The sequence below is a fragment of the Aulonocara sp. 'chitande type north' Nkhata Bay genome, linkage group LG13 (genome assembly GCF_057382095.1).
Source record: "Aulonocara sp. 'chitande type north' Nkhata Bay isolate Kocher_YH1m ecotype deep benthic linkage group LG13, A_spYH_male_GT1.1, whole genome shotgun sequence".
Classification (NCBI taxonomy): Eukaryota; Metazoa; Chordata; class Actinopteri; order Cichliformes; family Cichlidae; genus Aulonocara; species Aulonocara sp. 'chitande type north' Nkhata Bay.
In genome coordinates this window covers 11,489,928-11,503,927 of record NC_141356.1, presented here as the reverse complement: position 1 = coordinate 11,503,927, position 14,000 = coordinate 11,489,928, and the positions used below count along the sequence as shown (strand labels likewise).

Below are 14,000 nucleotides of genomic sequence, written 5' to 3'. Positions count from 1 at the left end.
ATTGGCTAAGTCAGTCTCTGAGTAGATGTCGAACAGTACATCTAGGGTGTTTGTGCCTATGAGCATGAGGGATTGTGAAGTGTCAGGGACGATTAAAGCAAGTGTGTTTACATCTACTGGAACACCTATAAAGTCCTTTGGAAAAGTTATGGTCATTTCTATATAGCCAAAGTAAGGCACTAGCTGGCCATTAGCACCTTCCACTTCTAAGAGGTCATGTAGTGGCTTGATCTTTTGCTCTGAAAGGTGCTGCTGGTAAAATGACTCAGGAACAGTGGTAACTTGGGAGCCTGAGTCAAGAAGACAGTTGACTTCTTCACCTCTCACAGTCACTTGAGCTGTACTTCTGGTACCAATCAACTGTTTAGGGAGTTGGAAAGATTGGTTCTGCTCTGAATGGTTTAAGCCAGAACATGTTTGTGCTTTGACAGTCTTTGCTGGGGTACTTACTTTGTTAACCTCAGCTGTGATTTTGTCACCATTGTTTACGTCTGAGGGACGTTGTTGACTCTCCTCAGCTCCTGTTTGTCCCACAACAGGAACTGTTAGATGTTTAAAGGTGAATCTGTACAATCTCGCGCTTCCCACTGGCGTTGTTTCTCCTCCAACTGCTTCTTTTTTTCTGCTACTAGGTTGGGGTTAGCGGGGTCAACACAGCATGGAGCGATATGTCCATCTTCACCGCAGTTGAAACAATACCAGGGCTTGGGTCTGCCCCTTTGCCTCTTTGAAGTCTGTCTTTGCATACGTCCATCTACACCATGTGGCTTTGACATCTTACTCTGCGGCTTCCCTGCAGGGTCCTTGCTGTTTGCAAACTTTGTTTTTTTCTGTGACATGAATGTAGTTAGTTGACTTTGCAGACTCGCCACCTGCTTTCGCAGATCCTCAATAGCAGCAATGCTACTCCCATGTTTCTCCTCTGGTTCACAAACATGTGCACCCTGGAACTGTAACTGAGTTCTCTGCTTTGTGGTGCCAATGTGTTTTCTCATACGGTTAGTTTTTGCTTGCTGTCGATCTTCCTCAGAGCGAATCATTAACAACAGGTCTGAGAATTGGGGTGGGCTGCTCTTCTTTTGCTCAAGTTGCAGGGCGCTGAGTAGGTCGTTGTCCCAACATCCCCTGCAGAACTGTTTAAGTAGATGTTTGTCCACTTCTTCACATGCGACTCCCCCCCTCTTCGTGGCTCTGTTTAATGCTAGCTGTAGCCGGTGAAGGTAAGTGGATGACTTCTCACCTGGATCTTGAAGGGTGTTCAGGAATTGAGCGAAAAGTTCCTCACCATCTTCTACAGTGCCAAAGGCTGAATCTAGAAGCTGCAAATAAGTCACAGGTGGTGACTCAGGCCGCAAACTCTTAACTATATCAGCTGCTGGTGGGAGCAGGCTCTCATGGATCTTTCTGGATATTTGCAGGGGGGACATGCTGGGATCATTTTGGAGCAGTTCAATTTGTGTGCGCCATGTGTCATAATCAGTTTCATTGTTAGGTCTGGGAACCTTACCGGAGAAGGAACGGAGTCTCACCTGGGACTGGATGTGTGGGACAACATCTTGCCTTCGTACGATATGCTCTACCACAACCTTCTGAATGTCAGGTGGGTTCAAGTCACTTACTGAGAGGGACGCTGCTCTCCTTCCATTAGTGAGGGGAACATCATCAGTGGCACCAGTATCACTTGGTGTAACATCTGAATGTGAGGTGTGACACTGTCGCTCTTTAGAAGCGGGCGGAGATACAACAGTGGTCTCGACATACGTGGGAGAAGGTTCTTCAGTGGTAGGTCGCATGGCTTCAACATCCTCCCCAATCTGACACATCATCTCCTTCAGCACCTCACCGTAGTCTTTGCCACTCAGCTTGGCTAGTTCCTTGAGTTCCGCCAAGTAGGTTTTTGTAACATTACTCCCAACCGTGGTAGTGTACATGCTACTGAGTGTTTTAATTTCATAGACAATGCTGGGATCAGCTTGTGCTGTGTATGTGTATGGTAAACGAGGTTCTAAACCTTCTAAGGCTGAACTGCTAGAGTATTCTACGATCAGGTTTTGGTAGAAGTTGGACAGTGAATCATCAACAAAAAGGACTCTTGTGATTTTACCATACTGTTTCAGAAAGTCAATGACCTGTTCATCTTTCTCAGATACCTGTGTTATCCCAGCGACAACAACCGCATTAGGTATTTTGACACCAGACTTTTGTATGAAATCCATGCTGGTCATTGCCTCAATATTGATGCTCAAATCAATTGGCTCCTGGCTGGCTCGCCACTTCTGTAACCAACTTTAAGGTATAAAGGTGAATTACAGCGCAATAATTACTTGGGCTCGTAATAAGACCCTGGCCAGAATCAGAAGACACCAAATTCGTATGGAGCCAAAGTATTGAGCAGCAATAATGACCTGGACACAATGTTAACTTTTGAGTAGCCACTCTTGTATTGTTACAAAGTATAACAGGTATTTGTCCAATTTGTACAGATAAAGTATAAAATAAAATAAATAGTGTGCACACTCAACAAAATAAAAGTACTCGTTGGGGCCCTTTAAGAATTTAGAGTTAAGCTGGCGATAGCCAACTTCAAAGGTCCTTGTGAGTGTAACTGGAATGTATGAGTGTGTGGTGTGTATCTTCTTTGGGGTAGATCGTCCTCAAAGTGGTTGGCTCGCCATCTATCACAACCAGAATATCGTCCTGGTCCTTGGACTTTTCCGTCCTCTCCAAAAAACCTGACCGTTGCTCTGTTTCACAAAAGCCCAACACACACTGGCGTTGGAATTGCAGCAGCTCTCCGGATGAAAGGTGAGTGGTTAGCCGACGTTGCCTCTCTCCTTCATCCAGCCACTCGACTCCGGACTTCCAGCAGGTAAGTAGGCTGGCTTTCCTTCCTCTCAATCCTGAGTTTTCCTCTCTTTTGTCCGTGGATTTCTCGGTTTGAGTAGCAGATGCCTCCACTCCTCTTGCTGAGATAAGAAAAACCCGGGACACCATGCACCTCCACCTCACTTCCTGGCTGACAGGGTCAATGCGGCCTGGGTAGGCTCTGATTGGTTGCTGAGCTAGGTGCCCTCACGTGGGGTGAACTGAGAGGTGCATTCAATGGTCATAGGAAATACGACGCTTGTTGATGTGGACAGTTAATATAAAGAGAATAAGTATGATATTTTTCATCTGGGCTACACCTAACATCACACAGATCCATTTATGCTAACGTTACAGCGCAGGTATTCTGCTGTATTCTCCTGGACGATAGGTGTCGCCACTCAGGCAAGAACCGCCACATCAGTTCAGATACAGGAGAAGAAGTTATAACTGTCCTGCGTTTTTAAACTGTTGCAACATCTCCTTCTGTATAATCTGTGAATCTCTGACCTGCTGTACTGATAAATCATTAAAACACACTGTTTACAGCTGCAGCAGCAGTGACATCACACACCAGGTTACAAAAGTCAAGAGGTGGACGACCAGCAGAAGCCGACTAGCAACAGCTGTGTCGTATGCTGCCGATCACGAGGCACTGCCCACTGGGTGTAAAATGGCCTTTAATGGGATGGACTCACTTTTTTAAGTGAGCCTCGAGTGGCCATTAGAGGAACTGCAGTATCTGGGACCTCTACGTTGGCTGAAGGATGTCTCCAGAGTGAGTTTTCTTGCTTTTTTTTTTTTTTTCTTTCAAAAATTGCATTTACTTTTAGTTACCTTCTCTGCTAGTTTTAGTTTTCTGATTTATAATTTAAAAAACAAGTAGTGAAGGGCTATATTTGAGGGTTTTAGAAAGGTCGTAATAGGGATCACATTTCAAACACACTTTATGAAGACTCACGATCACAATGTAGACATCTCAACCTTGATTAGCATAAATACCAACACCTTTTGGATGCTCAAATTTGTAAAGAAGTCTAATTGAATGTTTTTTTCTTTAGTTTTACTTTGAAGTTTACGTTGAATAAGCTACAGTCGTGTTGGGTCAAACCTCTGCTTTCTTGGCCTCTTCTCAGACACAGGATGTGACAAACTGTGACAAATTTAGTTTAGCATCTTCTAATTTACTCTTTACATCAACTGTACAGCAGCTACATGTGATACACTCAATGAACGCACAAACAGGACAAATTTACACAGACTCCTTAAAGCAAAGAAAGTGCTATCTCCTTCCACAAATCCATCCACACCTCAGATTTCACAGCGCATCTATTAGACAGTCCTAGAATTAGACCAGTAAAAACAATAATAAAAAGTATAACTTTACTCTCAGTATATGCCGCTCTAAACAATAAAATATTTCTATGTTCTAGCAGTGATAAAGGTGTTATGGGCTTTACTAGTTAGTGTCTCTATCTATAAATTGTTACAGATAAAAGTACAACAGATATGATACATCGGCATTTTAAATACAGCTTATTCATAATGCTACTTCATTTGATACACATATAATAGCACTGTTAAGGATAGATAACATTCGTATAAAATGAACTTTATGTTCGGGTAGTTCCTGGTTGTCGGTTCAGCCTCACACATCCGGTCTCTCCAGTGTCCATTATGAGCATTCAGATATGGTTCTATTACAGAAAATCACATTTCAGCCTTAATCAAACTGTCACATTTCAAAGCTTGTTTCTCCACGTGGAGCTGCCTCGCAGCCAGTGCCATGCTCAGAGGCACTTCAGAGGCAACATGAAGTCCTAAGAAGTGAACAAAGGCAAAGTTCTAAATATAAGCTAGCAGATATACAGTACGTAGCACTTGGATATGTCCATAGTGATGATGTAAAAAGCTTATTTTATCAGGAAGGAGTGCAGAAAGGCGAAGATGCCAAGGCAGAGTGCAACAGGAAAGACAGGCAGCAGAAAATCATGACGCCACGTGTTTGTTTCACTGGATTTGAGTGGAAAGAAACGTCCCTGAAACTGGATATATAGAAAATATACTGGTAAAAGATTATTAAAGTAGCGTGAAGGGAGGGTTTAAGAGTCCCTGAATAACTGTTTGTCCTCTGGATAGAAACTATTGCTAGTGACATGCGGTCCACTCATGACAGCAAAACTTAATCTCCTGTTTGAAAACTAGCAGGAAAAATGCTGCAAATTTTCATATTTTAATAACTTAAAATGTGTGTAAAAGTAAGTAAATGCTGGGAAACATGTAACATGGTTAAAATGTGCTTGTGCTACAACAGAAAGTCGTTTCTTAGGTTTGGGTCAGACCACTGAAGAAATGAAGTAACCCCCCACCCACCCATGTCCATGCAGATGAAAGGGGGCCTAAACTGCACCATCAGGACTGGCGAGGTCATTTTCTCTTTTCCTAGAGAGTTCCCAGAAGCAGGAAAGGTCAAACTGCCTCCCTGGTTGAGTTTCTCAGTGTCTATTTGTCTGTTTTTTTCTCTAAAGCTGGTAGTTGTAGGAAAAATGCACGTGCAGCCCGTTTACTGGGTGCACTATTGGCACTGTTTGCATCTTGGGGAAGTTCTCTGTAGCAAGGGTCCATTTGCAAGTCCCAATCAGCTCCACAGCGAGAGTCTTTAGGATGATCTGAGCCAGTTCTTTCCCTACGCAGCTCCGCACTCCGCCACCGAACGGCACGTAGCTGAACCGGGCCGACCGGCACTCATCCCGATCTGGGCTGAACCGTTCCGGGTCAAACAGCTCCGGGCTCTGGAAGACTGCTGCAGTCTCATGGGTGTCCCGGATACTGTACATTACACTCCAACCTTTTGGGATCTGGTAGCCCTGCAGAATAAGAAAGGCATTTCATTTTGATGATAGTGATATAAACTCTGACTCAGGGTTCTAAAACAGTTTCTGGACCTTGGTAATATAGCCACTGTCGGCAAAGGTTTACAAAACAATGCAGAGAAAATGTTGAAATTGAAAAAGTCAAAATTTTATTGTTTGGATGATTTTTAATTATTATTATAATTCTCAAAATCAAAGACTCACAAGTGAAAAATACAAATTAATTCAAGAGTCTTATGATGTTGACCTTTTAGTTTCTGCCTGACATAGAAAGCTGGAGGCTTTAGCGTGTTGAAAACTTCTTCATTCATTTGGTTTTCAGCTTCATTCATTCAGTCAGTCACTCATTATCCTGCTAATCCAGACTTCTCTATAAACTAATCCCAGTTATTTCTGCAGAGTTAGGATTTCCTTGTTTAGGTTCCAGAAGCACTCACTTGACCGAACAGGCATAAAGACATTTGCAGGAGCACAATTACGTCGTGCCTATACAAGTTAATACCGTGAGAAATAATTAGCATCACGCGCTCTATAATAGTACGGTGGAAATTCCTCTGCTATCGCTTTAAACGTCACTTGTCCTTTTTCAATGAAGGCAGCAAATTGGGGGCACACTGAGGGCAGGGAGGGGTTTTTAAAAGCAGTTTCCCAGGAGGGGCCGTCAAAGCGTAGACAGCCACGCCTCCGAACAAAGAGCCAAAATCAAAATTCAATAGACGCAAGGTTCGCTCTGCCTCCAGCATGAAGTTCTCTGAGAGCAATTCGATTCTGCGATGGACTAAATCACCCTCAGACTCACTGAGTGTCCACAAGGAGGCGTTCGACACATGTCAAACTTTAGCTTTGCTTCTACAGTAAAGAAGATAATGGCTACAGGCAGCTGGGTTTAGACGGACAGGATTGGTAAACAACAAAAACCCTCCCAAAAGGTCATTGTGTTATTGTATTACTCCAACAGAAGTATGAAAAGTGTCCAAGAATTTGTACCAGCTGTTATTATTTATTAAGCTTTGGCTACTGGGCAAGTCTTTGTGCTATTGACGACTTGCCGGACAAAACCCAGTTTGTGATTTTTTTTTTTTGCTAATTTAATGGTCTGCCTCATTGAGGACTGAACTCTGAGCTTGTAAAACAGAAACGTTCCTTTCGTTGTTTCAAGCTAAAACATATACAGACATTTTATGGGGCCGTCAGCGGCTGGTAGCCAGTTAGAACATTTAACATTTGGCCCAAACCTACTGGATAAAACTATATGTTCATCTGTACTGGTTAAGGTTCAAAAAATATTGTCTAAGCATACTGTAGTTACCAACTGGATGGCTATCGGCTATTAGCTATTATTAGCTATTATTGGCTAAGTCTATCAATAGGGGGGTTTTTTGTGCAACTGATTGTTTTGGGGTTTTGTTTGCTGCCTCCTTGACATGTTAACTATGTAAATAATTAGCTTGCAAAGCACAATTGTTAAATACCACCAGAACGGTGCTTCCTTCAGTTTTTGTTGTGTCAAGCTAGTATAGAGAGTTGCTGATGACATTTACTGGGGCACATATATCAGCGAGCACCAGTTGCTGACTGTAGCCCAAACCTGTTGCATACACCACATCTCCACCCATACTGCTTGGACTAAATGTTATAGACTGTTATCTAAATGTATTTTAGTTGGAAATTTGACAGTTCTATATCATGTATCAGCAATTAATCGAGCCAATCGCTCGTTGGCGTATTTTTAGTTGAGCATTCATAAATTTCCCGCACAGCCCTTGTCAGTTCCAGGAGCAGAGACATGGAGATGATCCCTTTGGGATGAATAAGATTTAAATTCCTTTGTATTTGATAAAAATATATTGAGTTCTTTGTAAAACTATACAAATAAGTAAAATCTTCCTACCAGAGACTCAAACTTACATCTAGTTCAAACGTCTGCAGAGCTGTTCGGTAACCGCCAGAGACTGGCGGAAGGAAGCGGAGGACCTCTTTGACGACACAGTCGATGTAGCGGAGCTGGCTGAGCTTCTCCAGGCTCAGCCAGGGTACATGAGACTGCGACCGCGGGAAACCGTCTTCGTCTCTCTGATTCCGACACCCTCTGTTTAGCAGGCAGGTTGTTTCTGCGTCAGTGGCGCCCTCCTCTGTTTCCATGGTGACACCAGATTGAATGCAGCTGTTGTGAGATTCATAGCCGAGGTCTTCCGCCTCCAGTTCAACTCTGGCCTTGTCCACCACTGCTGGGTGGCGAAGAAGCTGCAGAACCAGTGATGTGGAGGCGCTGGCTGTGGTGGAGTGAGCAGCAAAGATCAGCTCCACTGCTGTTTCCTGCAAGAAGGGAGGTGGATGGGTTGGGTGGATGTCACCTGAACATACTGCTCTCAGGTTCACAGTCAGACCCGTGAGGTCCCTGAACGTCAACTGAGAGCCAAATAGCTTGCTCACAAATAATGTACCATCGGTGCACGACTGACCTTTTACCAAATTATCTGGCTCAATCGTTTTCACTCAGCGTTGACCATTAAAAACATCTTTAGCATGATTAAATGTACCTGTATGAACTGATGGACTTCTTTTCTCGGGCTGTTTTTTATTACAACCAAAAATGAATCAGTAACTGCCCCTACAGGTAAATTCTGAAGCTTTTAAAATTTCCCATATAAGGTGTTTTCTAACGAGCGACCTAATGAGACTACAGATTCACCACCATCATGCTGAACACAGAAGGCTCAGTCACAAAACTGGGTTTTAGTTTGTTTATAGCCTCAGATTTATGTTTTACTTTTGGTAATTGCTTCAAAAATCATAAAAAGCCTTTTATTTCTCACCATTAGCATCAATTTTAATGTCTACAGTGGTGTTCGAGTATCGCTTAGTGATAGCATAAATCACAAAAACTTCCTGAGATTGCAGCGGCCGCTGTGCTGTGCAGGAGCAGTATTTTAGACGCCAGCCGGTTTCAGAGTGTCCTGCTCATTGACAAACTGTGCCTAAGTGGTGGTTAAATATGACTGAGTGGGTCACAAAAACACTCAGTGTGTGCACACTCTGCACATCTGCATCTCAGTGTTGTCTTGTCCTATCATGACTTTCAGAAAGTGAGGCTGGCACATCCTTCCCCGCACTGTGGACATTAACTCTGGTACCTTGAGCTCCTGCATGCTGAGCTGCTGGTCGTTCTCCTTAGCGCTGGACAACATGTAATCAAAGGCGTCGTTATATTCCTCGTCCATGTGCTGCCGCTCCCTCTTCTCTTCAATGATTTTCTCCATGTGGGCGTGCAGGATTTCTCTGGCTTGTATCCCCTGACAGAAAAAGATTGACAAATTGCAAAGAATTCATGTGAAAGCCAACATGAATGACATTAATCGGCTTTTAATACCACGTTATCCATGTAGATTACACATAATGTCTTTAAGCTCCCCCACCTTGCGTAACCCACTAAGCGGGGCATCTATTGGCAGAGAGAAGAGGTTGTTCATCAGCTGCTCGAAGATCTTAGCCAGGTAAACGATCCGTTCCTCCTCCAGCTTCAGACCCAACAGGACCCTGACCGCGATGCGGAACGTCAGGGACTTGGCTGCACTGTACACGTCGACGGCGCCCGGCTCTGAGCACCACTTGGCGATTTCAGATTTGATGACGTCCTGAAGCCGGGGCAGGTAGGACTCCAGAGCACTCCGGCTAAACACTTTGGCCAGAATCTTGAAAGACATAAGGAAATGGAGAGAAAGGGGTCATGAAAAGTTCACAGCTTGTGCCCAGCAGACAACACCTTTTAGTGAAACCCGGAGCAGAACAGACAGTTTGTGAATCCAAACGTCAGTTCAACTTCCTGCTACACCTTCTTACTTTTCGCTTCCTCTTGTGGAGGTCTCCGATGGAGTTGACCAGGGTGTTGGGTCCCAGGATGATGCGTGTGCTCTGAGGCCACTGGGTGCACACCAGGCTGTGTTCCCCCAGCAGGATCTTGCGGATGTTTTCTGCACCCGTCACCCTGATGACCGGCTTCCCCAGGAGGTGGGTCTTAAACACATTTCCGTGACGCTCTCGCCTCGAGATGTGGAAGTTTGAACCCTGGAGGGTAGAAAGAGATATAAACTTTGTCATGAAGCAATGACTCATTAATACTTTTAGGCCAAATAAAACTGCAACAACTTTTTATACAAACACTTGGAGTCTCTCTCTGTTTTTGTCCTTTGGTGCAGGGAGTAATACACACAGCTGTGTCACTTGTTTTGGTTTCTTTTTGTTTTGTTTTTTTCCTCAGTAATATCTTCATTTCTTAGAACAAGAACATTTTTCAGAGGAAAATCTTTCTTTTTGCACCATTTTGGTCAAACCAGCTACTTTTACTTTTTTAATCTGTCATTTTATTTTACATAAAAACAGGCTGTCTCTGTTAATCTTTTTAACATGATAAACTTACATTAGGTAACATAGTTTGTGGTTAATTATAAACAACATACAGTCCAATATGACTTCAAGTGGGTCAGACTATTAAAACAGCTCCATAATATAATAACCTACATTTCTTTAAATATAAATGATCTAAGAACATTTAATGGACCATCCATTTGCACAAAGCTTGAGATACTTTTATAAAACATTTTCAACAGCATGTGCCTGAGGGATGACAGTGGATCTGCCCAAACCTTCACATGTAGACTTTTTGTAAGTAAACTGCTTATTTTACTCCGCGATTCAAACAGCTTGCAGAGATATTTTTTTAAATTCCGTAAGCTTTATACATTTTACTCCTTTTCAGTCATGCTTGCATCAGCTCACCAAGTGATGCAGTGCATTAAGCTGACAAATTAAAGATTTTAACGACTTTACTGAAATGCCTCTTACATTCACTCCTCCCGCTCGGGTTAGATTAACAGTTTGTGACCCTAAACTTTAGGGCAGGAGTGCATGTAGATAATATTAACAAGTGAAAACTAATGAGTTGGTGGGAGCGATTTAAGAAGGCGAAAATTTGGAGATGGGGAAATACGCGTGAGCTGTAAGGATGTGGAGAGGATGGATGAGAGGTGAATTCTTTTCTGTAGGGAAGACAGAGAGGGAAGGAGCGAGGTGGAAGAATTGAACAGAATTCTGTTTTTGCTCCATAACAAAGAATTACGCGCGGAGCATAAAGTCCGCACATGTCACATCAACATCTGAACTGAACCCGCACAACAATCTGCTTCTCGAAACTTCCCGCGTTTCTTAACAAAGTATCGACACCGTGATTATTCAAACTTCCAGCAGTCCCGCGTGGATTAGAAGCCAATAACAGATGAGCATAGCTAAGGAAACACACACCTGCATTTTGGGGCTTAAAAATAAATAAACAAAAACTCGAGCTTACTCACCTGGAACAACCAGTGGAAAGTCTCTCCGACCAGTGGCCAGCCCATGGAGCCTCTCGGCAGCGGCAGGCGGCTCTCTTTGTCCCGAGTCAGACTCCAGCGGAGGCTCCACAGCTGCCGGGTCAGTGCCAGCAGCAGGACCGCGGAGAGAAGCGAAGTGAGCGCGGTGGCCAAGGCCGACAGCACTCCAAACTGAGGCAGGGGCAACATCTCCTCCGCGCTGGTCCGTTTCCCAGCATCCACCTGTGTCTGCGCGCTGAAATTGTCTGGGCTGTGCGTAAAGCTTCTCCCTGTCCGTCTGTCCGGAACTCTTTTTCTATTCCTCCTTTTTCCTTTTTTTTCTCTGGTCTCCTGTAAAAGCTGCCCAAATAAAAACAAAAGGTCCGGGTGTGTTTACCCTCCGCTGCCCCAGAAATTACTCATTCAGCTCATCTCCGGAGAGAGCCAATGTAAACAGTTATTACAGCTAGTTAGACCAAAACAATGACGACCATTACGCAGAAATATGCAGAGATGGCGCACACGTCTGCGATCATTTTTTCCAATTAAAACAAACTGTAGAGTGCGTCTCTTATAGCCTGACATTATTTTTAAAGCTGCGTGCATGTTAAAGAGTTTGCGCAGGCAGACGCACCTTTGAAAGAAATAAAAAGCCGATCATTGCGGATGGATGCGCCTGCACACACTCACACTCTGACTCTGGGCGAGCTACATGACAAACGTGCTCCTCTCCTGCGAGGAAACTCCCCTTCATTCCGCTGTCGCTGCTCCTTCAAAATGAGGAGTAGCTGTCAAGTATTCCAAATAGTTTTACAGGTTTGCGTGCGCCAGCTTGTCTATTAGGTTATGCACCTTTATAGGTACAGTTGAGGGGGCTCAGCCACCCTAACCCCCCGGGCGGCACAGAGTTTATAGAGCAGTGGCAATAAATCAGGTTTTAAAAAGAGGCAGAAGGAATAAAAGAGGGATTTGAATACAGTTGACTACAGTACGGAGCGAGGGGAAAAGTTCAGCAAATTGCTCTCTAGCTCTGATTTTCCCAGTAAATGAAGTAAGACGTTAGAGAGTTCGGTCCTTTTCAGATTCAAACTTACCTCCAAGCAGCTTCCTCTGAGCGCACGGTGACAGAAATCCGTTCAGGGTTTGGGGGAAAGTTTCTTTCTCGGCTCCTCTGAGAGAGACCGATGCCTGCTCCTCCACAGTGAGCGGGCTGCAGGGGGTTTTATAGAAAAAGCAGCGTGATCCACCTTCAATTGTGACGTTGGTTTGAATATGTTAAAAGGGCTCGGTGTTTCATTCACAGCGCTGCAGAGAGAGAGGGAAGCAAGAAAGAGGAAAACGTTTGGAGAGACGCAGCAGTGCGTCCTCAGTCTGTGTGTGTGTGTGTGTGTGGTGGGGGTGGCAGCGAGTGGAGGGGAAATCTGCAGGTATGTCCAATTAGTTGTGCAGAGGTTTCAGACAGGAGCTCCGTTTAAATTCAGAGCGAAGAAAATGGATCAGAGGCAAAAATTCACGACTGCATTCGACTTTAAATTTTCCAACAAATAACAAAGAAATCCGGCATTAAATGCGCAAGATCCAAAGTTTAACCCAATATTTTTGAATTCATTTCTTTAAATTTCAGCGATAAGTTTTGATCCTTGTTCCTCCAGAAAGAGGGGGAAACAGAATCTCTCACCCGAAATCTATGAGCCAGAAATACAGCAACAGCCTCATTTAACAGGATATTTCCTCGTTTTTGAATTTGGCCTCAGCAGGGAACTTCAAATCCCTCCTCGACACTCCACCAGCGCAGTTTTCATTTCCCGGGCAGATTCCTTCAATTAATACAAAGACTGACCACATCCACTCAAGCCTCTGTTAACGGGATCCGTGTGATTTTAAGGTGGCGTTTCTTAAAAAATTAATGAAGCCGGTAACACGATTTTAAACACAAACTTTGGAAGCTTGCTGTCTAGATTTACGATGGATTTGGTCGCAGTCTGTGTGCGCAAAACGGCGCAAAATCTGCACTTTTTAATGCAAAAAAAAGCCTCGTGGGGTCACAGCGGGGCCAATCCACCAAACCTCCAGTCTGCTGTCATTTCTTTTGAACACACATAAACATTTCCTCATTATTTAAAATTCATTTTATTTATAATTGTAATTTCTTTCTTTTTGGGGGGTGGATTAAAACTGGGATTATCTCATTAAACCTGCCTTTGTAAAACTGGACACATCATCTCCAGCTGTTGTTGGCGTGTCCTCGCGCTGCGTTTACATTTGACTGGTGCTGATTGGAGAGTTTGTTAGCTGGTGTCTTTTATCCAAACTGAGGCGGAGAGGTGGATGAGCTCCGCCCCGGCAGACTGATGGAAACACGGCCTCGCTGCTGGTTTTTACACCTATTAACAGGACGGTTCTGTGTGAATTCCACTCAGCGCTTTAGAAGCACAGCCTGGTCGCATTTGGGCTCAGGGAGGGAGGGAAACCCCGGAGAGCTCCGACATGAACTTACGGTTTGGAATAAAATGATTGGATTTTAATTTCTGAAATCAAACACAAATCAAAGAAAAATAAAACAAACACAAATCATAATCGTTTTAAACCATCTCGTGTTCCAGTAAAGTTTCTTCAGATTATTATGAAATGTTTTGTAAATTTGAAAGGTGTCCCGTGGAGTGTTTTTCCACTCTCAGTGCAGCTTTCCACGCAGGATTGTACTTGTTGTTGTGCACTGGGTTAAAATGGGCTGGACAGATGAACGACAAGTGAAATCTGATGATCTGAGTTTATGTTTTGATTCCAGTGGATGCCATGGAGATGCTCACTCAACAAGATGGGACGTAACCCCACCTCACAGCCCCGCCCACACTCTAAACGCATCCTTTTTTTTCTGCTGCGGTTGAAAATCTTCTTCCGGTGAAGCTCTGCAAGG

The 14,000-nt window shown here is 43.9% G+C and overlaps 1 protein-coding gene across 2 annotated transcripts; it reads right to left on the bottom strand.

The window, feature by feature from the left end:
• Window positions 1-4,009: 4,009 nt before the first annotated feature.
• On the bottom strand, window positions 4,010-12,327 carry cyp26c1 (cytochrome P450, family 26, subfamily C, polypeptide 1). Of its 2 annotated transcripts, XM_086258721.1 has the most exons (7): window positions 12,178-12,327; window positions 11,087-11,443; window positions 9,579-9,803; window positions 9,155-9,430; window positions 8,873-9,031; window positions 7,647-8,054; window positions 4,010-5,732 (listed from the first exon to the last, which is right to left on the bottom strand). In XM_086258721.1, the coding sequence occupies exons 2-7, from the start codon at window positions 11,291-11,293 to the stop codon at window positions 5,388-5,390; spliced, it is 1,620 nt and encodes a 539-aa protein (XP_086114847.1). In that variant the 5' UTR covers window positions 11,294-11,443; window positions 12,178-12,327; the 3' UTR covers window positions 4,010-5,387. The 2 variants fall into 2 exon arrangements, with proteins under 2 accessions (XP_086114847.1, XP_086114848.1); XM_086258722.1 differs by lacking the exon at window positions 12,178-12,327 and having other exon boundaries at window positions 11,087-12,166.
• Between the last annotated feature and the right edge of the window lie 1,673 nt (window positions 12,328-14,000).

Bases quoted from the DNA above. Each gene is read 5' to 3' on its own strand.
- cyp26c1 (XM_086258721.1), bottom strand. From the start codon at position 11,293: ATGTTGCCCCTGCCTCAGTTTGGAGTGCTGTCGGCCTTGGCCACCGCG. The intron at 9,804-11,086 runs GTGAGTAAGCTC...TCTACCCTCCAG, and splicing joins CTTTCCACTGGTTGTTCCAG to GGTTCAAACTTCCACATCTC. The intron at 9,032-9,154 runs GTGGGGGAGCTT...TTTTTCTGTCAG, and splicing joins CGCTTAGTGGGTTACGCAAG to GGGATACAAGCCAGAGAAAT.